Source organism: Podarcis bocagei (assembly GCF_964188305.1).
Source record: "Podarcis bocagei genome assembly, chromosome: 8".
NCBI classification, from domain to species: domain Eukaryota; kingdom Metazoa; phylum Chordata; class Lepidosauria; order Squamata; family Lacertidae; genus Podarcis; species Podarcis bocagei.
This window is the reverse complement of record NC_138133.1, coordinates 6,048,005-6,073,679: the sequence shown is the minus strand read 5'-3', so window position 1 is coordinate 6,073,679 and position 25,675 is coordinate 6,048,005. Positions and strand designations below refer to the sequence as shown.

The window sequence follows — 25,675 nt, the reverse complement described above, 5'->3', positions numbered from 1 at the left end:
CCACTGAGAAATCTGGTGCTGGGCAGAGAAACAGAGAGGCTCCATGGAGACACCAAGTGCCTTGCCAAGTAGTCTTGCACATGGTGCTTCACCTCTGGAAGCCTTCCCCTTCTATATACCTGATGGAAAGGCAGATGATATTGCAGGGTCTCAGGCTGATGGCAGTCACCTGGAGCAGAGTGCAGCCACGCCTTCCTTCCAGCCAACACACAGCAGCAGCATGGAGGTTAAGAGGGGAGAAGAAAGCAATAAGAAAGTAAGAGAAGCAAGGGAGTAGAGCTATTTGCAAATAGGAACCGTATTGTATTGGAAGGAAGGTAGCAAGACGAAGCAAAGGGGAGAAGAAAAAAGGAGAAACTTGATCAGAATGAAGAGGCAGTGTAAATTAAACAAGCAACAGAATTGAAGATAAGAGGGAAATAGTGTGAGGAATCTAATCTAAAATGTATATAGGTTTGTTGTTGTTGTTGTTGTTTATGAATTGTAAATGAACTACTAGATTAAGAGTGAGAAACTTCCGGTGTGATTACTCTCAGTTGAGATGCTCCACTTCTTAAATTTGCACACTTATGGGATCTTCTTACATCACTTTTGCACATGTCAGCTTGGGGGGGGTATTGGCCCTCCCCCCCCCTTACACCTATTTCCCAGGTTAGACAGTTGCCTTACTCTCCTCCTGTGGCATTGGCAACCTTTCTGTATGTGCATGCACTCAATGGGTGTGTGTCCCCCCTTTTTTTTAGTTTGGAATTAAGACGATGCTTGAAACGGAGGAGGGGATCCTGCTTTTGGCAAGAGCCGTTGACCCCAAAGTCCCATCCATGATGATTGATGCTATCACGCTGCTGTCTGCCCTCTGCATTCTGCCTCAGCCTGTGGATATGTAAGTGACTATGGGTGATTTATCTTTTGGTTTAGTTGTATTTCATAGGTGGGCAGTCTAGCACTTGGGATCCTTTTCAAAATACATTAAAAACTGGAAGGCTACATCTGAATTGCAAGTTTTAATGTGCATCTAATCTGCACAACGGCCTGCAGCCTAAGAAGCAGAAGCTGAACAAAGCTTGTGTAAGGTTTGGGGTCACCCCCACTTTGAAGCCCCACATCTTACTCCATATTGCTTAGGAGGGTTTTTGGTCCCCTGGATCCAAGGCAACATTGGTTCTTCACAGTTTTTAGAAATTTTAATACAGTAGGTGCACAATTTATCAAACTCTTACATAGTTTTCTGTTGTGAGCGTATGAAAGTCAGATTGCCATCTTTAAAGCACCTGGGAGTGCATCTCATTGAACTCATTGGGACTAGCAAGTAGGCATGGCTAGCATTGCACTGTCTGTTACTGATTTGTTTTCCTTACTCTTACATAGGCATGAGCACGTTCTGGTGGCACTGACACAACGAGCAGAAATGGATGAAGTGGAACGATTCAAACCCATCTTGGATGGGCTGAAGAGTGACACCTCAGTGGCATTAAAGGTAACAAGTGGGGCCTGCAGCAAAAAAGAATTTTCTGTACTTTTGCAGACCTCAAGCTTCTGCTGATACATTTTTATTATTTCTCAGTCCTCATTTTGTCCATATAGCCACTGGTACTTATGTCTTGAATTTGCTACTTATTTTACCAGCATCTTGGACTTTTTTGTGCTGCTTTGGTATGAGTTAAGAGTGAGTGAGTGTGTTTGTGTGTGTACACACACACACACACACACACACACACACACACACACTGCAGACAGCCTTAACTGGCAAACTTCTTAAAACTTATTTGTTGGGTTTGCTTCAAGGGCTTAGCCTGCTATTTCCGAGAATGCTTGGCTAGATCTGACATGGAACCTCTCTTCATTATTTTCTTAGGTTGCCTGCCTACAGTTGATCAATGCCCTAATCATTCCAGGAGATGAACTTGACTTCAGAGTTCACATCCGCAGTGAGCTCATGCGTTCTGGACTCCAGCAGATCCTCAAGGTGAGGCACATCTTTCTTTTCTACTGCCAGGTGTTGCTGTTTTTAGGGACATCTGATCTCTAAGTGCTTTGTTTGAAGTGTGAAAGAAGTGAGAGTAGCTGTGGGTTGTCTTGAATATGCTGAAGATCTGAACTGGACCAGCAGTTTCCCCAAATGGCCAGGATTTGTAAGAATTTTTAACACTACCTTGTTTACAGTCTCCCAACTGAGTTTGCTTCAGCAGTTGCAGGGCTCAGTGAGATGTTGTCTTGCCTTCCTCTACACGTTCATTGTATGCGTGGAGGCAGATGTGAAGAGGACCATTGTGGAGCATGGTACTGTATTAATTCATTTGTGTCTGTTCTTGGACATTCCACTTAATCACTGACCATGTGTTTGAAAGAGGGAAAGAACCAGTAATTGGCCAGCAATAGTATGTCCTCATAGAGTACAGAACTGGAACTCCAGAAATGAGGATGGTGATGACTTTAATGTTGTATCCTCTGTAGGAGCTGCATGCTCAAGACAATGAGGAACTGCTGGTTCACCTGTTGCTATTTGAAGAATATGCTGAAGAAGATTCTGCAGAACTCAAAAACCGCTTTGAGGAGATTCGCATTGAAATGGAATATCCTTCTTCTGAGTAGCTAGAAGAGAGATGTGCTAATTTTAGATTATAAGCTTCTTGGGGCAAGGATCTATCCACTTATGCTTTGTGAAGTGTGATACATATTACAAGCATTTAACTTTTAACATTTTGTTCTGGCCTGCTTCCATGTTTTGTCAAAACAGCTAATCAATATGGCATTGTGCCCCAAACCTGCATCCACACTCTGTTCAGGTTAAGATGAAGCCTTTGATAGCTGGGGGTAAACATAGGAAGGAAGGGAGGGAGGCTGTTTCTCTTATGCATGAATACATTAAAACCAACAGCAACCGCAGGCTTCCCTTACACTTACGCATAGGCATTGGCACTGAGGGGCTAGTTGTCTCTGGGGAAGGAGAGAGATGCGAAGCTGGTGGAAGGGTAGAGGAAAAGAACAAAGGACTAGTGAGAAAGGTTTGGTGCCTGGATTTGAAGAACTGCATCATGAGAAACAATGTTTTAAGAGTGATTATTTATGTGCTTGGCCACCAGAGTGCACCTGAAATATGCAAATATATTCACGAAAACAGAACACCCCAAAAGGAATCTCTGTTTTAAATGCCCACTTGTAGCCAAACCCACAATGGGAATCTCTCTTAGATTGTGTTCAGGAGTAGGGGCAGGTAATCCACCTTGAGGAAGAATGACTGGAAATGTGTTGAATCCTAAACAGTTAGTTCCTGGGACCCAAAGTTGTGGTACCTCCCATGATCTGTATATTTAAGGGTTGTACAAAAGGCTTGTAGCCAGACTATGGTGGTAAAAACAAGGTTTTACCACTGGTGAAAGTGTATTGCATACAGTTCTGTATAGGTCAGGCATAGGCAAACTCGGTCCTCCAGATGTTTTGGTACTACAACTCCCATCATCCCTAGCTAACAGGACCAGTGGTCAGGGATGATGGGAATTGTAGTCTCAAAACATCCAGAGGGCCAAGTTTGCCTATGCCTGGTATAAGTCATTTATGGTTGGTGTGTAAGTTGAGAGGGTGGTGGATAAGTCTAAGGGGATAGACTAGCTCTCCCAGGTGAGTTCATCTGTGCGTCCTCAAAGTAGCTTTTGCATCCTTAACCATAGATTTCCACTGATTTCAATGAAGTTTTCCAGATTCTGCACAATACAGTAAAGGACTCTAAGGCAGAGCAGTATCTCCTTTCTATTCTGCAGCATCTCCTGCTAGTCCGCAATGACTATGAGGCCAGGTAAAGAGGGGAAACGGCTCTTGATTCACAAAAGGTGGTGCTGGCAGTATGTGGGTGACAGTGATCAGGGATGTACCTAGGGTTTGATTGGCCTCTGCCAAGGGAGCAGATCCAGGTGGGCACAAAAACTCTGCCTCTCCGCTCAGACTCAGAGTGGCCAGGAGGTAAAGCAATGAGCACACAGAGAGAGGGACGGAGGGTGGCAGACAGACAGACCGACTGACCAGTGGAGGAGCAGCAGCAGCAGCAGAGCAGACCTGACCCCGATGACTGCAGAAGAAGTCACTTGCAGAGTACCAAAGGTTTTGAAAAGCAAACCTTTTGAGTTTCTTCTCCATGGTTTCCCTGGCTTTGGAGGCACTGATACAGCTCCTTGCCAAGGGCACAAGGGAGCTAAGGTGTGCCTTTGACAGGGATGCTCATCAGGGCTTCTTTGTTTGGGGGGGGGGAATTCAGACTACTACAAAATTCATGGAAGAAGTTGGTCATCAAATGCCTCTGCTCAGTAAATGACATTTTCCACAAATTAGAACATTTTACCCCCACAGCATGAGAAAGGGTGATTGGACAGTAAATACGGAATTAGAAGGAAGGAAAAGGAAGAGGTAGGAGTTGGGAGGTAAATGAGCAGGCGTATCTTCAGCAATGTGTTACTATGAAGAGGACAGGGGAGCATTTCTCATGTAGGTAGGCCATTTTGTGTAGTTGAGACATAAAGGTATTATTGCCTTGGCTTGGTCTTGGGATGTCTCAAGCAAGCCTGCACTCTTGCACATTGGCACTAACACTCTTTTCCTTTTCCTTTCTCCTGCGCTAGGCCTCAGTATTTTAAGCTGATTGATGAATGTATTTCCCAGATAGTCCTGCACAAGAATGGTGCTGATCCAGATTTCAAGTGCAAGCACCTTGACCTTAATATTGAAGGTCTGATAGGTGGGTCTGGACACATTAAGCTTTGAAAACTGCACACACAAAAATGTCTTTGTCCTCAAGATTCCATGATATGAGATACTAATGCAGTAGTATAGTTCTTAGCCCTTTCCCATTGAGAGTAAAAAAATTGAGAATATAAAGGTACATAATTTTCAACAAACAGGGAGGTGTTGAGGTTTTAGCTTTGCTTAGTGTAGATTTTAGGCGAGTTTGGTGTAGAATTCTTACTTACAGAAAAAAAATATTCAGTACCAAGTGCCCAAATATCCTAGTCTGAAGGATTCCCATACTAGTGCAATACAGTAGCCATGTTAGGTGCAGTTTGTTTCTGTGTTATGAGGAAGGACTCTCCCACAAGGGCTATGAATCTTGTTCCTCAATGAAGCCTGCTGAGGCAGGAGCAAATAGTTGTCTCCAGTAGCTGTGCTAGGTTGTGCCACACACACACTGAATTGACCCAGCTTGCTTTTAAAAGTGAAGAGGTTCAAGGAGACAAGGCAGGGCTTTCCCCAGAAGATAAACTGCAATGCATTGCAGATGCAATTGTGATATAAAATGGAATGTTTCTCTCTCCTCCACCCCCTTATGATGATCTTAACTGGATTTTTCTTTTCTCTCTCTGCAGATAACTTGATTGATCAAAACAAGGTGGCAAAAAGTCAAGCCAAAGCCATTGAACTGGAGAAGAAGGTTAATATTCTACTTACTTATTTACGTAAAGTGTATTTGGACTGCCTTACAGGACTGTCCTTTTAAAGCAGTTTACATACATAACAAATAAAAGGAGAGTTCCAATAATGCAAAAAATGTAAAGGCCAAATTGCAGCCAACAAAATGTCAAACAGTCAGTGAGCAGTAACTACAGATTAACTAACCCTTTAAAATGGAATACAGTGTAGCATAAAAAATAGCCACAAGATCCCATAACGAGTAGTCTAAATCAGATAATCAAATATCAGCAGCAACCTTAATAAACTCCTCTTAATTTGAAGCGGGTAGAAACGGAAGGGTTTCCAAAGCTTTTTTCAAAGCTGGCCCCAGCAAGGCCAATTGCCCATCTCTTGGGAGGGTGTTGCATAAGCTGGGGCCACCACTGAAAACTCTCTGTCTCTAATGCCTGCCACTCTAACTGCCCAAGGCCTCTGAAGCCAGTCACAAGGCATAGGCCTGAGGTGGTTGCCTCGTGTGCCTTCATACCATCCCCGGGACCATAGTTTAGACTATAAGGCCACTGAGCAGTGTTCATATTGCTTCTGTGTGCTAGCTGTTTAGCAGAGATGGGGCACTGGGCAAAGGATTTGGAGAAAATGGGGAATTGCTCACGGGTCAATTATTGTGACCATGGTCACTGATGAAGGGATTCATAATAGCTCAGGAAGATACCTTAATTTATGAAAAGGATGTAGGCGTCCCAGAGACCCAAGAGTGTTCTTGGCATGTATCCCTCTCGATCAGAAGTGGTCAACTTCAGTTGTGCCCTATATTGAAAACCTGCTTCAGTTTTATTTGATCGGAAGGCAGGATCCTTTCCCCTATATTGCCTCTGCCTGAATGCTATTTGACTCCCATGAAAGACTCAGGCATGATTGCGTTAATGCCTCTGGCTAATGTAAAACCTTCTTAAGTGCCTATTCTTTAAAAAAGAGAAACTAAATACTACAGAAGAAGGGTCCTTGCTCAGTGGCAGGGCTTTGCCTGCAAAAGTCCACAAGCTCCACCAGCAAAAGGATCTTGGGTAAACAGGCTGGGAAGGGTCTGTGCCTGGGACTCTGGATTGCTGTTGCTGGTAGCAAGAGAGCATTGGTCTAGATGGATCCATGACCTGACTTTCATAGGTATATTGCCTGGGGCTGTTCGTGCACAGTTCTTTGGATGGAACCCAGGTCTCATAAGACTACAAAGAGAGTTCAGCTTCCTGTTTTCATAGTGCCAGCCAGATGCCATTGAGAAGGCCAAAAGCAAAACAAGAGTGCAACAAGGTTCTTCCCACTTGGACTGACTTGCAGCTAATATTCAGCCGAAGGCCACCTTCCTGTACCAGAGGCAGTACTCAGCCTTCATGGCTAGTAGCCACTGGTAGTCATTAATTTGATTTAAACATTTTTCAGTGCCCTCCAGCCTTTCCTCACCTTTCCCTTGCTCAGTGAGTCAAACTGATGCTACCCAGCAAGTTTCATTTGTTTGTTTAATTTTAAAATCTACTGTCTCATTTTTCTCTACAATATAAATTTAAAGGAGATTCCCGACACCTTTAAAACTCTCCCAGATGTGAAATGCAATACCTGAAAACATCTGCAACTAAACTGAGGTGGCTGGCTTGGAGCCATTTCCTTCCCTTCTGAATAAAGAGTTGGCCTTCCAGTGTAGCAAGGAGAGGAGGCTTTTACCACACCTCCCCCAAGTTCTATGTTTAAATACAACAGATAGCGAGGTTACTTATATTTCAAAATTAATAATTCCAGTCCAGCCTTTTTGTTAACCCGACTGAACGTTTCCCCCCACCCCAGCTTTTGTCAAAGGCAAACATCCCCAGAAATGGTAGATATTGTGGATGTCCTTTGAATGTGCCAGACACAGTGGAACATATCCTTTTCTACTGTCAATAATAATAATAATAATAATAATAATAATTTTATTTTATTTCATTTCATTTTATGTTATGTTATTTTATTTTATTTTATTTTATTTTATTTTATTTTATTTATTATTATTATTTGTACCCCGCCCATCTGGCTGGGTTTCCCCAGCCACTCTGAGAGGCTTCCACAGAAACCAAAAATACACTAAAATCATACATTAAAAACTTCCCTGAACAGGGCTGCCTTCAGATGTCTTCTAAATGTCAGGTAGTTGTTTATCTCTTTGACATCTGGTGGGAGGGCGTTCCACAGGGTGGGTGCCACTACCGAGAAGGCCCTCTGCCTGGTTCCCTGTAGCTTTGCTTCTCGCAATGAGGGAACTGCCAGAAGGCCCTCGGCGCTGGATCTCAGCGTCCGGGCAGAACGATGGGGGTAGAGACGCTCCTTCAGGTATACTGGGCCAAGGCCGTTTAGGGCTTTAAAGGTCAACACCATCACTTTGAATTGTGCTCGGAAACGTACCATTGTACACCCAGTTACACAAACGCATGTTATCCCCTTTTCTGGGTTGTCTAACATCACCTCACAAGGAAAATATCAGATTCTATCTGTCTGACATTAGCCCACAAGTAACCACAAGGGTGGCTGAGGTTTGTTAACAGCATCTCTTAGGGTGGTGAATGGCAGTATTTAGCGGGAAGGAAGTCCAATGAAAATCCTCGTCATTATATATTTTGCATGGCTGTTTATTTGTATATATCATGAAACTTTATATATGGATGTATTATGAATCAACACTAGATTGAAACTTGAAAAGCCCTTTTATTCCATTGTCAATATGTTAATCCCTTCATTTTTGACTAGTTGCATAGTTCCGTGTTTTGTTTCACCTAACTTTATCTCCATCTCCTTTTGTTGGTTACCTATTTGTCCCTGATGACTGTAAATTGTTAAGCAGTTCTGCTTATAGAAGCCATTTTCAACACTATTAGCCTTGTCTCCCTGTCCTTTTAATCTGCATTATCTTGTAATTATGCAGTCCTAAAAAAAGGGACACAGGATTTCAGCTTAAGATCCAACCAACATGGAGTACATTGGAATGATTTTTGCATTTAATATTCTTCCCCTCAGCTGGATTCTGAGTTGACTGCACGCCATGAACTACAAGTTGAAATCAAGAAGAAGGAAAGTGATTTTGAGCAAAAAATACAAGATTTTCTTCAAGAGAAAGAAAAACTAATAGCTGAGAAAGAGCAAGTCATTTCAGAGAAGCAGAGCCTGGAAAAGGATAAGTCCTTGCTAAATGACAAGGTAATGTATAGGATGGAATATTGCCTGAATTTATATTGGCCATAGGGGATCAGTGTGGTGTATTCTGTGTGTTCAGATCCTAAGGGGCCAGACCTTCTTGTACCATGTTGATAAGGAAGCCCCAGCTATCCCCCCCACCCCCAAATCAGACAATCACCAGCCTTGTTGATACCAATAAATGACCAATCAAGGGCTTGGAATGAACACCTGTATTTCACCCCAGAAATATATCTAATAAAGCTGAATCCAGAGATTTGATTATACATTGTCCAGTTGCATTACCAACCTCTGAGAAGACATTAGCCCAAAATTGGGTCACTCTCACAAAACCGTCACAAATGTTGAAATAAACATTTTACCTCCCCTCCCCTCCAGCATAGTGAGGAGCTAGCTAGCTGAGGAAACATGAGCTAGTTGGAGGGGTATGTGTTGCCATTTTTGGATTATTTTTAGAGCCAATTCCCTACTAGAAGTAGAAAGAGGTTTGCATCATTTTGCACCCGTTTACATTTTCGATACCAATTTGCCAGATCTCAGCTGTGATGTGAAGAACCAAGGAAGCAGCGCCAGCGCAGAGATCAAAGTGCAGGATCAAATAAACTGCAGTTTGTTTTGCTGGCATGGAAATCGGGTGCTCTGCTAAGCTTACTTGTTCCATTTCATTTTTAAAATGTAGATGGCTGAGCTTGCAAACGAACTTGAAGAGACTAAGAAGAAGATGGAGCAGGTCTCCTCTTTACCTGCAGAACTCCCACAACAGCCAGCTTCTTTACCTGGTGAGGCAGGAACACCGCCACCTCCACCGCCCCTTCCTGGCATGACTGCAGTGCCTCCGCCGCCTCCACCACCTCCGCCACTTCCTGGCACGGCTCCACCCCCACCTCCCCCACCCCCACCTCTGCCAGGGATGTCAGGTATGCCACCACCACCGCCACCTCTTCCTGGGATGCCAGGGATGCCACCGCCGCCACCACCGCTGCCAGGAATGCCAGGGATGCCGCCGCCACCACCACCGCTGCCAGGAATGCCACCACCACCGCCACCTCTTCCTGGGATGCCAGGGATGCCACCACCACCACCGCCTCTGCCAGGGATGCCGCCGCCACCACCGCTGCCAGGGATGCCTCCACCACCACCAGCTCTTCCTGGGATGCCAGGGGTGCCACCGCCACCACCACCTCTTGGGGTGCCCCCTCCTCCCATGGCACCTGGGTTTGGATCCTATGCAGCTCCAGTTCTCCCATTTGGATTGCCTCCAAAGAAGCAATACAAGCCGGAGGTTAAGATGCGAAGAACGAACTGGGCCAAGGTGACGTTCGGCTAGTGGATTTATAAATATGCCTTCCCCGTCTTCCTTGTCCACCAGCCCTCTTATCTCCTTAGTCTGCCATTAACAACTGAAATTTTAGTGAAGAGAAAGATTAGCCTTTTGGCACTGAGTGAAGAGGGAGAGTAGCTAGTTGCTGCGTTTTCTGTGATACCGATGTAGCTTCTCGTGATTTCATGAAGTTAAGGTTAGGGGAGATTCTCTCTCCTCCTGTCTCCAGTGGCTGTAGCCATTTATGCGTGGAGTAGCAGCAAAAATGTTTTTTACGGAATACATAGTTTTCACAGCATTGGTTGCGGAAGGGATTGTCTTGACAGGGGTCAGCAAACTTTTTCAGCAGGGGACCGGTCCACTGTCCCTCAGACCTTGTGGGGGGGCCGGACTATATTTTGAAGAAGAAAAAAAAGTGAACGAATTCCTATGCCCCACAAATAACCAAGAGATGCATTTCAAATAAAAGGACACATTCTACTCATGTAAAAACACACTGATTCCCGAACCATCTGCTGGCCGGATTTAGAAGGCAATTGGGCTGGATCTGGCCCCAGGGCCTTAGTTTGCCGGATTTATGTAAAATAAGGAAGATAAGCCTTTGGTGTATACAGTGGTGCCTCGCAAGACGAAAAGAATCCGTTCTGTTATTCTCTTCGTCTTGCGGTTTTTTCGTCTTGCGAAGCAAGCCCATTGAAGGATTAGCGGATTAGCGGCTTTTAGCGGCTTGTCTGCTGATCGGATCAGCTGATAAGCGGATTAGCAGCTTAGAAAAAGGGGGGGGGGAAACCAGCAGGAACTCGCAAGACATTGTCGTCTTGCGAAGCAAGCCCATAGGAAATTCGTTTTGCGAAGCACCTCCAAAACGGAAAACTCTTTCGTCTAGCGAGTTTTCCGTCTTGCGAGGCATTCGTCTTGTGGGGCACCACTGTAGATGTAATTATGGATAATAAAGCATGAAATTCAAAAAGAAAAGAAAAGCATCCCCGGACTCATGGGGAAAAATCTGGTAACCATAAACTAGCCCCTCAGTGCCAATGCCTACGTGTAAGAGAAGCCTACAGTTGCTGTTGGTTTGAATTTATCCATGCATAAGAGAAACAGCCTCTCTTCCTTCCTAAGTTTACCCCCAGCTGTCAAAGGTTAAAGTAAACTAAACAGAGAGTGGATGCAGGTTGTGGACACAATGCCATATTGATTAGCTGTTCTGACGAATAATGGACCAGGCCAGAATATAGTGGGGTGGCACAGCTACCTGGGTAAAAATTCACAAGGGATTCCTAAATAACATTATTAGGAAAGCCTTATATGAAGTTTGGGAAAGGAACAAAAAATTATTAGAAGCAAAAACCCCATGGTGGTTGTCACCAATGGAGGCGGAGGCGGTAAAGAGGAAAAATCTGGATTCAAATTGGTTCACATATAAAGATCTTTTATAGGAAGTAAATAATAATTTACAAATGAAGACATATGAAACAATAAGACATACAGGAATAGGCTGGTTACAATACCATCAATTAAATGCAGTTTTTGAGGAAGACAAGAAAGTAAATGGATTTGATAAGAAATTATCTGAATTAGACAAAGAATTGATTATAAATGATGATAAAAAATTATCCAAAATGTATAAATTATTATTAAATGGACACTTAAGAGGCGAAGAGGTTAAAGATGTCATGGTCAAATGGGCACAAGATTTTGGTCATACAGCTGTTTTAGAAAAATGGGAAAACTTATGGAAAAGAGACATAAGATTTAAAGTATACAATAAAATATTTTTTTTAAAATGATGTACAGATGGTATCTTACACCCTCGAAATTGACTAAAATCTACCGAAACACCAGTGGAAAGTGTTGGAGGTGCAAACTTACAGAAGGGAATTTCTTCCATATGTGGTGGATGTGCCCTAAAATTTAAAAAAATGGGATACCATTTATGAAGAATTAAAGAAAATGTTAAGATATGTTTCCCCCCCCCCCAAAAAAAACACGGAAATGTTTTTATTGGGCCTATTAACAACAGACATCCCAAAAGAAACCAAAGGAATATTTTTGTATGAAATAACGGTGGCCAGGATAGTAATTGCTAAACATTGGAAAAGTAACATAACACCAACAAAAGAAGAATGGGTTTTTAAACTGTCAGAATATCTTGAAGTGGCCAAACTTACAGGTTTAATAAGAAATTATTCTAATGAGAAAATAAGCAGAGAGTGGGAAGTGTTTATAAATTATGTGAAGAGAACAGATTCCCAGATTCATACTTGGTTTAGCTTAGAATAAAAACCTCACAGGTAATTAGAATAATTCTCCAAAAATGTAATCATTATAGGCAACCAATGATATGAGGAATAAAGATCCACATGGAGTTAGTTGGAAGTCGTTTTCTTTTTCTCTCTCTCCCCCCCCCCCCTTTCTTCTTTTTTGGTGTTTTTCATTGTTTTGTATTTTTGATTGCAGATTATGTTATGTTTACATCCTTATAATTTTGCTTTTGCATTTTCTTTTCTTTTGTATTGTTTGTTCATTTTACTCAATGTTTGTTTGTGTGATGTATAAGTCTGATATGGGTTAAGAACACATTGTTGCCCATTTACAACAATGTAATTGCTATTGCAGTTATTGGTGGTGATAATTTGACAGTTAGGCTGTGAAAGAAGCAGAATACCAGCTAAGCCCAAACTGAATAGAATAGTATTGGCTGCTAAATTCTAGTTCAGCAGTAAATTATTTAGGGAAGCTTTTAATGTTTGATCTATTACAGTATTTTAATATTTTTTTGGAAGCCGCCCAGAGTGGCTGGGGAAGCCCAGCCAGATGGGCGGGGTATAAATAAATTATTATTATTATTATTATTATTATTATTATTATTATTATTATTATTATTATTATTATTATTATTAATATCCACATTCATCTGATGTAGTGGGCTCTATTCCACACAAGTTAATGTCATAATAACCTTACTAGCTTTATGGTATTCCAACATTATTGATATTTTTTTTTAAAAAAAGATGTCCGAGTTTGCTAATCTCCTGTAGAAACATTAAGTAGAGTTCATTTGTGCCATAATTTCTGCCTGTCTTACTTCCCCTATAGATTTCCGCTTACCAGCTCTCTGAAGGCTGTTTCTGGGTCAAAGCTAAGGAGGATCGTTTTGAGGATGATGAACTCTTTGCCAAACTGACTCTTTCCTTCGCGACTGCACAGGCCAAATGTAAGTGGTGTATTTGGGAGCAGCATTAGCTGCAGTGGAGGGTGGGGAGATGCCTTCAGGAATTCTCCATGGGAAGCAGATGGCGACAGCGGCCACATTGGCACATCATGCTAAGCCAGAAGCACTCGCTGCCTGAGGAGCAGATCTCAGCCACTTTGCTTCTCCCTGGGCATTTCAAGGTTAGCATGACAGCTAAGCAAGGTTTGGGAACTGGAAGACGAGGCTTGTCCCAGCAACTCCAGTTTTGCTTTGGGGAAATAATTTTCTGTGGACCTTTAGTGATCAATGGAATTTGAGGCAGGATGTGGGTTGGAGCTGGTTTGCGTTTTGTCTCATGTGGTATTAACACATATTGATATGTACTTTTCTCTCTCCTCTCTTCACTGGTGATTCTTGAATTGGATTCATTTTGTCATGGCTGGCTACAGCCAAGGGTGAGTACCTTAAACATCTGCAACTTGGATTTTATTCCTATTTATAATTTTGGCAGGTTGGGAAACCCATAAAACATGTTTTAATCGTCATCATACGAGAAGAATAGGAAACCAAAAATATAATTCATCATATTAAATAATACCCCTATTATTAGTTGTCACCTTTATTTCTCTCGTTTTTTATTATTCCAGACTGATTCCAGAATTCTCAGTTGTGGAATAGGAATCAGACAGTTAGGGTGCCAAGTGCCATTTAATAGAGGGATGCAGAGGGTTCGAAACATGGGGTGTAAAACAGGAAAGGGTCAGTGCAGACAAGAGAAGACCCTGTAGCAGTTGCCCGGTAGTTCTGACCATGCCCAACCATGCATTGCTTCGGACTGATGATATCTTAACATTCCTTAATATTTTTGACAGCCGCAAGAGCTTTAGTTGCTGAATATGAAACCTCATAGGCTCTGGGAGTCATTGACTTGCTGCCTAGTCCCATGGTATTCAGTGCTTTCATTCATTTGGCCTCGGTTCCTACGGAGGTGGTTAATTAGTTCATTCTTCATTATTCAACTCGCAGGACAGGGAGAAGAGGTCTGGCCTAAGCATCTACCTGACATGCTATTGCCCAGTGTGGAGGGTGATTTTCTAAGTTTTAAAGCTTTTTGTTAAGTCAGCTTCCTTTCTGTTGAGGGAACCAAGAATGCAAGTGCTTAGCCTACATATGAGGAGGCAGTTTGAAGAACTTGTCACTTGACAGACTGAAGCTATTCTCTTGTTGATCAGTTAGGTTTTTTTGTTGTCTCTCTGGTTGGATAGGGTTTTCTCTCTTTTATTTGAATGTTCCTCTCAGGTCCTGATGACCAAAGCTAATAAAGCACACCATCAGACCTGTTGTCCTTTCTCAGCAGAATTAGCCTAGTTATAAGTAAGCTATTCCATACACACCCTTACAGTTAACCTGATGCTGCTAGCCTGCACGTTAGTTAGGTTCTAATTTTATAAACTCTGGGGTTCCTGTGGTAATTGTCAGAAGGCAGCTCCCAGTCTTGCATGAAGGAAATGTCACTTGCAGAGTGGAGAGCTCTTTCTCCACCTTCCTGTGACTTCTCCCCCCAGCCCACGGCAAGCAGTTTGTGCTAAGTGCACACAATTCTCAGTTGCTGTGGTCAGGACAGAATATCTTGTTGATAAAAGCGATGTGGGATGTGCTGTCTTTACTTTGCTGTACCTGCCTGTGAGAATAATAGCTCTCTTCTTCCCCCGTTTTTTTCTTTGGGGGGGGTGTAATTGACATAGATATCCAACTAGTTGCTCATATCTTCTTTGTTGCTCTTATAACATTAAAGCTTCAAAATACATAACCATTATCTGTTTAATATCTGAGTGGTCAATTGACCAAATATCTTTTTTGTCTGGTGAGATACCTGATCTTACCTGGATCACCTGTGGAAATGAAACTGGGTGTGGAAAAGATAACTGACTGAATTGGCTTCTGTCTGACAAAGGAGACAGTGGCCACTGGTTAGCTTCACTTGAAGGATTAATATTTCACCCTTGATCAAAGTTGTGGTAGATAAATGTTGTTGAAGCCACAAATAGCACCTCTGCATTTTTTAAAAAGGTAATTTTTTATTTATAAGAATGAATATAAAAGGGCACTAAAGCTATCGACACAGATGTCTTGTGGGATCTTGTCCTCATGAGAGCTCCATTTCCCCTCTGAGCCTTCGATTTTTCATTGAGATTGCATCTGCACTTAGTCCTCTTTAGGGGAGTTGGCTGTCTGCAAGCAGAGCAGTGGTGTCTGAAAGGCACGGAGTGTACTTGGGCCCCAGACTAGCCCATGCATAAGTCATGCATTCTCCAGGAGCAATAAGTTCATTTCAACATTTTAGGGAGGGCCCTGGGGCTGTGGTTTTAGAGTTAGGCAAGTGACTCTTCTACACTTTTCTTTTCTCTCACTCTCATTTTTTTTTTTTTTGTAACTTGGCCTTTGTCATGTATTAGGTCAGTCTGATGTCTTATGACAACTGAGTGCATTGGAGTCATACTTTAAAGGAATCCTTCCAGGATTTTCAAAGAGTGCTAACAGCTGACTTGCGCCTAGTAAGACTTGTGCTGTATTTCCAAATCATCAACGTAATTTGTAACCAAGGAGACAGCAGGATGTGTGCAGACCCTCATTTTGGCAGATTTTAAGCCTTGACACTGCTTTCGAACAATATCTGAACTGCCATCTTTGCCAGTTCCTTTTGATCATCATATTCGCTTCACAGCTCCTGTCAACAGGCTTATTTTCTTCAAGCACTGATTAATTGTCCCTGGGCAAAGCATGCTTCCAAAGCAAGGTCAGTTGCTGCCTATCTCTTCTTTTTTTCAGCTCTGCTTTTCTCCATTTCTGGGTTCTGTCAAAGGAAGTAAGTCTTGGGCAATCTGTGTAGCTGTCCAAGGACTCTTGTGTTGGATGCCCTTGGGATGATTGCTCCAGTGTTTGAGGAGGAAAAAGCAACAGGTGAACTCCCACTGGTTTCTTCCTGGTTCCTTTGGTAGAAAATCCTAGCCACTCCTATTAGGATCCATGTTTGGCTCCTTTTCCCATGATGGCATTACCTTCCTAGGTCAGCTAGTCATGCTGGAAGCCGGAAAAGCATGTTGACCAAACATTTTGGTTCGAGATGTAATTCTTTGGTATAGAAGATTCATGCAACCACCTGACACACACACATGTGAGTAGTCCTCTAAGAACGATCGCCTCAATCTCTTCCCGTGTCTCTAGGTACGGAATAGTCATAGGAACCAAGAAACATTTTCTCCAGAGGAGATAGGTGTGACTTCTGCCCAACCAAAGTTCCAGGCATGTTTCTTGGTTTAAAAAGAAGCACAGTAACATGAAGTACAACATACGAAGCTACACCTGTTCAGCTTAGCTTGCCGGATTTTCACTGTCCTTCTAAAGATTGCGTGTTTCACTGTTTATCTCTGAAAGGGTCTCACTTAAAGTATTGCCTGCCTGGTAAGGTCCATTCCTTTGAGCTGTTTCTCTCTTGCTCTGTGTTCCAGCCCTCTGGGTCTTCAGTGAATGCCCCCTATGTTCAGGAAATGAAATCCTTTCTGGGTAGAATATATTTGTGAATTTGTGCAGCTCTTGTTAGCATTGCTCTGTTACAGAGGCAATGAATTGATCAGAAGGGTTTCATTTGTGGTTCTTTAACGGTTTCATTGTGGAGTTTTTTCAATTGTATTTTGTCTCCAAGGAGTGTACAGATATATTGTCCGTGCCTTCCACACCTTGATGTAAAACTGACACCAGAGGCAGGTTCTTGAGGCAGAAGGGTGTCACCAGGTGTACCACTTTCTTTCCCAAAAGTGATACGTTTATCTGGGAAGAATTATTATAGCAGAAGAGTACGTGTGCCCTCTAGTGGACAAGATGAAACATTACAATGGAAGTAATGTGAGACTAAACTACAGAAGCCAGGAATCTGGCTTTTGGATCCTTAATATGATCTGCAAAGTTTGTTATGGTTCTCACCATGTTTGTGAGATAGAGTCTCTAGTCTCATTTTACAAAGAGCACCTGTGATTCAGTAATTAGCCCAAGGCAAAACTTGCATTCAGATGTTGCAGGTGCAAATCTGCTTCTCCCCGTTCTACCTGTTTTTCTGGATCTCTCCTATCTTTCACGGTGCTACACCCAAAGCTCCATTCCTTGCTCTTTCATAGCTTCTTCATCATCTGAAGCAGACTGGTTGTCTTCCCTCTTTTCCCCTCATTTCTAGTCTGACTTTCCCATGCTTAGTTTTACAATTCGTGGTGGACCACTTTAACATGAGCTGAAGCTTCAAAAGGCATGCGTTCCTCTCTTTTCCCACTTCCCCATTCCTCTTCCCACAGTTAAACTCTTACTCAAACAAATCCAAGCTTCACTGAACTGCAAATGTCCTAAATTTCCTAAAGATAGTGAATGAGTTTGTTAGATCACAACACAGTAGCGGAGGAAAGCTGAGGCAGGGTTGAAGGGATCATGAACCGACTTGAACAGAACGAATAGAGTAAAATGTTCATTCCGGGTCACATTATAATTAAACAGTTGGGAGGGACCTCAAAGGTCACCTGCGTTCGGAATTGGCTGAAATAGTTTCTTAGATCTCTATTGCAAGCTCCCTGCTCAAGGGAGTCATGCCCCAAAGGCCCAGATCTTCCCATTCTTACATAGCCCTCAAGAGTCTGTCCTCTTGGTGGCTGATCTTGGAGTTCATGCTTTACTTAGAACAGTGTTTCCCAACCTTTATTGGGCAAAGGCACACTTGTTTGATGAAAAAAATCTCGAGGCACACCACCATTACAGCCCCGTGACGTCAGCGCGCAGCGTCACGCCGGGAGGGACGCACGAAAGTGTAAGTTTCAAATTTTTTCCCTCCCCCTTGCCGGGGAACCTCCAAGCTTTGGGGGTGGGGGGGGAGGAGGCAGCAAAGCGATGCAGGAAGGAGAGCGCGGCTTGGCTGGGTGAGCTTTGGCAGGGGCAGGGAATGAGAGCCGCGAGGCGGGCGCTGCGGATGGAGGCGCTGCCCGCCGAGCTCGCAGGCAGCCAGGCAGGCAGACGGCGAGAGCCCCTCGCTGGGCGGCCTCTCCTCACCGCCGCCGCCCCGCCTCTCGCTGCCCGACTCACCCGCCTCCCTCCAGGCAACATCTCGCGGCACACCAGGCAACATCTCGCGGCACACTAGTGTGCCGCGGAACAGTGGTTGGGAAACACTGACTTAGAACTCAGCCAGGTTCACTGTTGCCCTAAGCCTTGCTTTAGCTCCCATTCTAGGTCTGGCAGGGGACTTAAGGCTCCGACAGGTATCTCTTGCTGCAGGAAGGATCTTTCTGTGGTGCTAGAGCTTCCTGAAGACTTCGTTTCAGGGGAGGATATAATTACACAGAGCAGGACACACTAGCTTTTTGTTCTCAACAGTTTTGAACTTTTAAGTCTTGCCCCTTTTATGTTGAGCAACCATCTTTCCTGTAGGTGAGCATGCTGAGATCTGTTAATGGAGCCTGCTGCAGTGCAGGAGGGTCTGTAGAGTACGGTGTTCACTGTATTAGAAGGATTTGCTCAAAATTGCACACTTACTAAAAACTTACTAAGTAAATAGAGTCCCGTCATTCATTTCTATGATGAGTAAGAATATCTCAACTGTGTGCTTTGAATGCCACCTAGTGGAAGTAGGGAGAAGGACATGAATGAGCTCAAAACATTGTAATACCTGTGTTTCATACAGAGAATAAAGCAAAAGAAAAGGCTGATTTGAAAATTCATTTTACATGAATAGTTGTGTATTCAGCATCAAATGTTAATGAGCAAAAACAGACAGAGTAGCTAGCATAAAGAACCCGTTTCCAAATATATTCTTTATCGGTGTCTGTGCATATTGCAATCTTATGATCACCAGGATAGATTTTTTTCAGTGTGGCTTGTATGATCAGCCTTTTTGTGCATGTTTTGCTTTTCTTTTGCTGTAGCTTGCACATGCACACCTTGTTTTTTGGGCATCATACAGAGGATAGGCAATAATGGTGTAACGTCCTTCACATCTCTGTTGGTGTACCAGGTCAAGTTGTTTCACATAGCTAAACAGCTTAACAGGCCTTTAGCTAATCCAAAGTTTCATTGTCTACATTTTTAAGTAGCAGGATTGTGCACACTCCATTTGCGGGGACGACTAGAATAGTAATGCTCCCGGCCAGATACTTTGCAGTAAATAAATGTGAATTAGCCGCAAGAGAATGAAAGATACAGTTTTAGAGAGATGAAATTTCCGCAGAGGGGCACGTATGTACTTGAATAGATGTGCAGTCACAGGGGTACAAACTGCTGGCTCAACTACCATGACTTTCTGCATTCATTCTTGCATAGAAACGTGCCAGCAGCAATATTTGAAGATAACTCGAAACCCTGATTATACTAGTAATCTGAGAGTGCTACAGATGTACGACTTTGTCCTGGAAACAAATGGTCATCAGCAGGGCTTTTCTCAGCTGGAAGTTGCTGGAACTTAGTTCTAGCACCTCTCAGGAGGGTGCCATTGCTATTGCAGTGGTACCTCGGGTTACAAACACTTTGGGTTACAAACTCCGCTAACCCAGAAGTAGTACCTCGAGTTGAGAACTTTGCCCCAGGATGAGAATGGAAATTGCGCAGCACCGGCAGCGGGAGGCCCCATTAGCTAAAGTGGTACCTCAGGTTAAAAGCAGACCTCCAGAACGAATTAAGCTCATAACCCGAGGTACCACTGTATAAGAGAACAAGGGAGGTGTTCATGGTGAGTTCTGGCACCTCTTTTTGTTGGAAAAATAGCACTGGACATCAGTCTGGGATAAGTGGCTTGTCCTCCGGGTTTGTATGTGTATTCTATTCTATTTTTAAAGAAACCTTGGGGTGACTATAGCAGACCCTTGCTGTGGGTTGTTTATTTGCTTCATATTTCTTATGCTCCCACCATATTGTTGGGGTATTTCTTAAGTGAAGAATCTTTATGTTCCTTTTTCTAGTGGAGGAAAAAAAGGGAGAATGCTTGCTTGCAGTGCTTCTTTCATCCGCCAGATGTGCGCAGTTGAGCCACTTTGGCTCCGTTTCCTGGCAGTGATGTCAGAGCCATTGGATTGGAGGATGCAGTCGGCTGACATTGTGTCACCAGGGCGGTGGCTCCCCTCCTCCTCCCCCCTCTTCCCCCTCCCCTCCGCTCCCTCCCCCCTCCCCTCCAGCTGGCCTCGTTTCTCAGAAACAAAGGGAGGAAAAGCCTGGGTGTTTCTTTCCCACAGACAAAGGCTTTTCTCTTGCTGCCAGAGCCTATGGCCCCCTCCATCTGCTGCTTTCCTTTCATGCCACCTATTCCCCAGTGGGGAAACTTTAGCAGCAGCTCAGATCACATTTTAGGGGTTCTTTTGTTTTTTGGTTTTAATGTGGCAGAGGAATTTGCCAGTCCCTTCTGGGCGGGAGGCTACAGAGAACCTGAGATGGTGATTATTATAATCTGGGGAAAGCCTTCCATCTGCTTCTGAACTATCACATCCTGCTTTAACCCTTCCCTGGTCCTTTTGTTTTATGCTGTGGAGATGCTGCAGATGAATATTCTGGAGCTCTCTTTGGGAAGGGGGGGGATAGCAAATAACTGTAGGGCTCTTGCAAGCTTTTTTCGGCCTTAGCTGTTTCCCTTTTTAAGTACCTCTGTGGCTATTTGCCTTATTCTGCTTTGGGTACTGCCCTTACTTGCCCTTGAAATTAATTCTTTGTGCATTTTTGTGAAATGAACACCCCTTATTTTGCAGCACTGCTGGGTCACTCCAATTCCCTTCACTCTGCTGCCCTTCCTGATGTTGCCATAGACTTCTTTTTAGCCCTGAACTCCCCACAAGGGTGCGCCTCTGTGCCTCACCCATGCCCTGCAGCCCTGGCAACTGCTTTAGGCTTAGGGACCCACCCGAATGTGTAAAATGTGCTTTCCCAGCACTCCTCTGCTGAGTCACCCAGGTTGAGCTTGGGAAAAGTTTGCCCTAAGCTGTTCCTGCAAGTCAGGGCATTCACCCACAGTCATCTGAAGCCATCTTACATTGCTAAAGTTATGAGGCTGACCATTGTTCTGATTTCTTAGCCTCAGGATAAAGTATAGGCCTGTTTTCCAGATCTTCCTCTGAGTCATCACACACACCCTGCTTTGCAGATTGCCAGCTCTTTTATGTTCTACACTAAGCAACTCAGGAGGAGACTGGCATCGTTTATCATTTTGCAATCTGCCATGTGTGTTACATTCATAAGAGCTGACTACAATACTCAATACTTCTTAACATAGAAGAGTCAATTCAATGTATGCATATATATGCTTATGTATATACAGATACCTTGCTAGTTGAGAGCCACACTAGTTCAACTTTCTTTGGTAAAATCCCAGCAGGCAGTAGAAGACCATCTGCCAAAAACTGCTTAGTGGTTCACTGGTGGATTGTGGTCTACCTTCTGTATACTCCTGTTTTTTCCATAAGCCGCACAACACGCATGTCTGAATCTCCTGAAAGGATGATTGCTAGAGAACCACATGCATGCCACCTTGGGTTCACAGGGGCTGCTTCCATCCTACATACTTTTCAACCATCTCAAGGGAGTGAAAGCAGTTGCTAAGTGTCATGTAAACCTTCTTAGCCTGGTGTCCTGATTTGGACAAAAGTTGAGTTACTATGCTTTTTAGTCAGTTTAAACAGAGGTGGCTAGGTAATCTTTCCAGCTGCAAATGAATGGAATTGTGAGGAAAGTGAATATTTCCACACAAAGCTTCACCTCCCCCTTTTCTACTTTTTTGTGGTTTCAAACTACTTTGCTTAACTGAGGTTCTCTTCAAGAGTTTGGGTGTGTTTGTGAAAAGCAAGTGGGTGTTGGCATAATTTTCCAAATATTGGCGTGCAACATGAGGATACCCAGGGAGCCCACTTTTGAGAGTAAATTCATCACCATCATTTATTTTTGTAAGCTCTCTATTAGAATGTTAGGTTTCTAAATTTGGTGAACATTCCCATTTGTGGTCAGTAATTGGGATGTGCCATAGCGGCTCCAGGGTGAAGCGCATACCTTGCACGCAGGAAGTCCCAGGTGCAGAAAGCATTGCAAAGCTGGAAAGGGAATGCAAAGGCTGTACTACCAACTTAGCCCATTTTGCAGCTGCAGAATCACGTTTCCCCCCCTCCTTCCCAATTCTTTGTTGTTGTGAGCAAGAAAGTAAAAAAGTTTGGCTGTGAACGTTTTAAAGGAGAGAGAAGGCACAAGATGAATGTGGATCTGTTGCTGTGTGTGTAGTTTTCTGTCATGCAAGTGTCAAATTCCTGTTTAGATGCAATTGCAAAAAGAGATTTCTGATTACTGTTAGAATTTCTTTATAAGGAAGAGATTATTTCACCTTTTTTGTATTATAATTTGTTATACCATGGCTTTCTATGTTTTCTAACAGATCTGTCCTAAACTCCCTTTGAAGTGCAGTCTAATCCCACTGCTTCTTTACTAACAGGGATCAGGTGCTGGACTCTTCAAGCACCAGATGGTGCTGTTGCCCTATTTTACTATTCCCTGTCTTCCTTTGCCGCATTCAGCCATTTTAGAGAGGATGTTTGCCTTCCCTCTAGACTCCATTTTGTGTTTATGGCGCAGAGAAATAAGACTCAGGAAGGGAGGAGTCTGCAGGGAGGGTGAGGCAGGCTGAGTCAAAGGCTGCGGCTTTTTGATGTCTCTGCTTTCTATCCCCTCTGCCTCTCACAGGCATGCGCAGACACAGGCCAGGCCCAAGCAAACACCACCACCCCCTGCTTCTTCAGGAAAGCTTGCCTTGTGTCTGTGCATAGCACCAGTTCCAAGCTCTGCATATAGGAGCGCTGAACCCATTTTCTGTCTGTGGTACTAAATTCTAGCAGTCTGGGTAGCTTGCTTGCCTTCCTTTTCACTCACTCAACTGCAGTATGATGCCACAACACACCACAGGGAAAGATATGCTTACATATCTGGCACAGTCTGCAGCATCATTCAGTTAAACCAGAAAGGAATGCTTTGCCCTGAACTGCAGTGAGAAATTTTTCCAAAACAGCAACTGAGGAAAAAGCAGAAGTCATGGACGAATATAATTGTTATCTTAGTCTATTTTATTTTCCTGAGTCAAGTGGTTTGAAATGGGAAATTTATTCTCCCCCCCCCCAAAAAAAATAGGCTCAAATGCTATACTACCTGCTGTGTGTGCCTGTCTTATTTCTCAGTGCTGCACCTGAAAGCCAGAAGGGTTGAATGCTTGTGAGCTGCAGTGGCCAGAGGTCTAGAGAGCTTTGACTCTTACACTCTGTGAATGAACTTGTCTTGGGGAGATGTGAATCCACAGAGTTCTCTTTATGAAAAATTAGTTGGTCATTTGGGTTCTCTTTGCCACTATTCAAGGATTTTTATTTTAAATTCATTTTGAGATGCAAAGTGTATCTGCTTCTTTCAAATTTCTTCTCTTCTCCTCCTTGTTTTGTAGCTCAGGACCCCCTTCTCTGCCTGTCTCCATATTCAGTGATCATACCTGCTGGAACCAAGATGTTTCCACAGGGTCCATTGCCCCCCCCCCATTCTGCTTGCCTTCACTAATTTGAGGTCATCTTTGCTCATTTCTCATTGAGCTGATAAATATGTGGCTGGTCGGTACAACTTCAGAATGTAGGTAGAGGCTCACAAGAGTCAATGTTATTCCACATAGAAAAATATTTCCTGCACATAGAAAATTAGCCTTCCTAGCTTTGCCTTCTCCCTGGCTTCTAGTTTTCTGCATGCAAGGAGTATTTTTGTAGGTGAGACATTCCATCTTTAGGAGACACTGGTCCTAAAAGATTTACATTGGCTCCCAGTATGTTTCCAAGCACAATTCAAAGTGTTGGTGCTGACCCTTAAAGCCCTAAATGGCTCAGTCCTGTATACCTGAAGGAGCGTCTCCACCCCCATTGTTCTGCCCGGACACTGAGGTCCAGCTCTGAGGGCCTTCTGGGGGTTCCCTCCCTGCGAGAAGAGAAGTTACAGGGAACCAGGCAGAGGGACCTTATCAGTAGTCACGCCCACCCTATGGAACACCCTCCCATCAGATGTCAAGGAATACACAACTTTCTGATTTTTAGAAAACATCTGAAGGCAGCACTGGATTAGGAAGTTTTTAATGACCGATGTTCTACTGTGTTTGATGTTTTAATTTGCTGGATGCCACCCAGTCAGATAGATGGCATACTACTACTACTACTACTACTAATAAATATAATATTCTGTAACTACTGCTTCATTCAGAAAATATGCAGCTGGGATACAGGTTTACCACCTCAGTGAATACTTGCTTTTTGTACTTCTGATTATATTTATGATTTAACAGCCCACACAAATAGGCATATAATTTCTTCCCCAGCCATCTCCACATCAGAGTTAAAAGCAGAATTCCTCTTTCTATTCATGTCATCTCCCACTTCTCACCAGTACTTGCATGTGAGGCCTTTTCTCATCTGGAGAGCCCCCCAACCCGCGTAGATATGCTAAAGGCAGCCATGCTCTCTTTCTGTCTCGGAACCCTTAATTTAATTTGTGCACTGATGCAGATGCACAGAAAACTAGGTCAGTGACTCCAAAACCTTACCCATAATACTCCTAACCTATGGAGTATGTATCAGACAGGGAGGATAAAATGTTAAAGGAAGCTATATTAAGGCATTGCCTTTAAGTGAATGGTGTCCATTCTTCCCTTACCCACCCACCGACCCACCCCAAATCTCCCCGTCTCCCCGTGGAATCCTGCTAGAGAGTTTGATTCAGTGTGCCACTTACTTGCTGTGGCGTTGGCCCTGTGGCAGTGGAGTCCCTCCTGCAAATGTATTGCAGGGAAGCTTCTTAAAAAGCAGAGATTCCTTTTGCCTTCAGATTTGGGCACTGGTGGGCTACCCTGATGACTTAACAATAAACGCGAGAGCTCTGTGGCAATGCAACAGTGTCTCTGATACCCTGTTTATATAGAAGCACAGAACATGAATGCTTTGAAGGAAAGTTAGCTACACCCCTCAGTCTGTAGGAAGGGAGAAGGAAAGAGATTCTGGCATGGTGTTAGATATTGCTAGTGTCTGGAAGGAATACTTGAGAGCAAATCTGCATTTTATTTTCCTAATTTATGATAAGATACTTCATCGACCGACCTTTCACTGTATAGTCCCAGGGCAAGTTAAAACATTACAGTCATGCAATTAAAAGCAAGTAAAAGAGTTTATACAATTATATAAACTAGCAAAAAAATCTGAACAAAAGAAGCATAGTATAGGTTAGGTTAAAGAAAACAGGAGCGGTGGGTCCCAAAGGATTTGTCAAAGGATAAAGAGGCCTTTATTCAGAAGCTGAATAATGACTTGCTAGACACACTGTGTGACACACCAGTGACATGTTTCAGATACACCTGCAAGCAAATGCTAGTCTGAAAGAGCTCCTATTGCTCAATCACTCCCATTACAGTTGCTACCAGTTGTGTGGCATTTGAGGCAGAAGAGAGAGAAAGATTAAGTATCTTTCCCTACTGTCTTCTA

General features: G+C 43.4%; 1 protein-coding gene across 2 annotated transcripts in view; it reads left to right on the top strand.

The window, feature by feature from the left end:
- LOC308593683 (protein diaphanous homolog 1-like) overlaps positions 1 to 25,675 on the top strand; it is an 81,782-nt gene that overhangs the window by 30,235 nt on the left and 25,872 nt on the right. For both annotated transcript variants that reach the window (XM_081206213.1, XM_081206212.1), the window contains 10 exons: positions 744 to 883; positions 1,369 to 1,477; positions 1,856 to 1,966; positions 2,455 to 2,573; positions 3,677 to 3,793; positions 4,611 to 4,726; positions 5,352 to 5,416; positions 8,437 to 8,616; positions 9,293 to 9,925; positions 13,034 to 13,151. In XM_081206213.1, the coding sequence (XP_081062339.1) occupies positions 744 to 883; positions 1,369 to 1,477; positions 1,856 to 1,966; positions 2,455 to 2,573; positions 3,677 to 3,793; positions 4,611 to 4,726; positions 5,352 to 5,416; positions 8,437 to 8,616; positions 9,293 to 9,925; positions 13,034 to 13,151 (1,708 nt within the window). The remainder of the gene's footprint in view (positions 1 to 743; positions 884 to 1,368; positions 1,478 to 1,855; positions 1,967 to 2,454; positions 2,574 to 3,676; positions 3,794 to 4,610; positions 4,727 to 5,351; positions 5,417 to 8,436; positions 8,617 to 9,292; positions 9,926 to 13,033; positions 13,152 to 25,675) is intronic.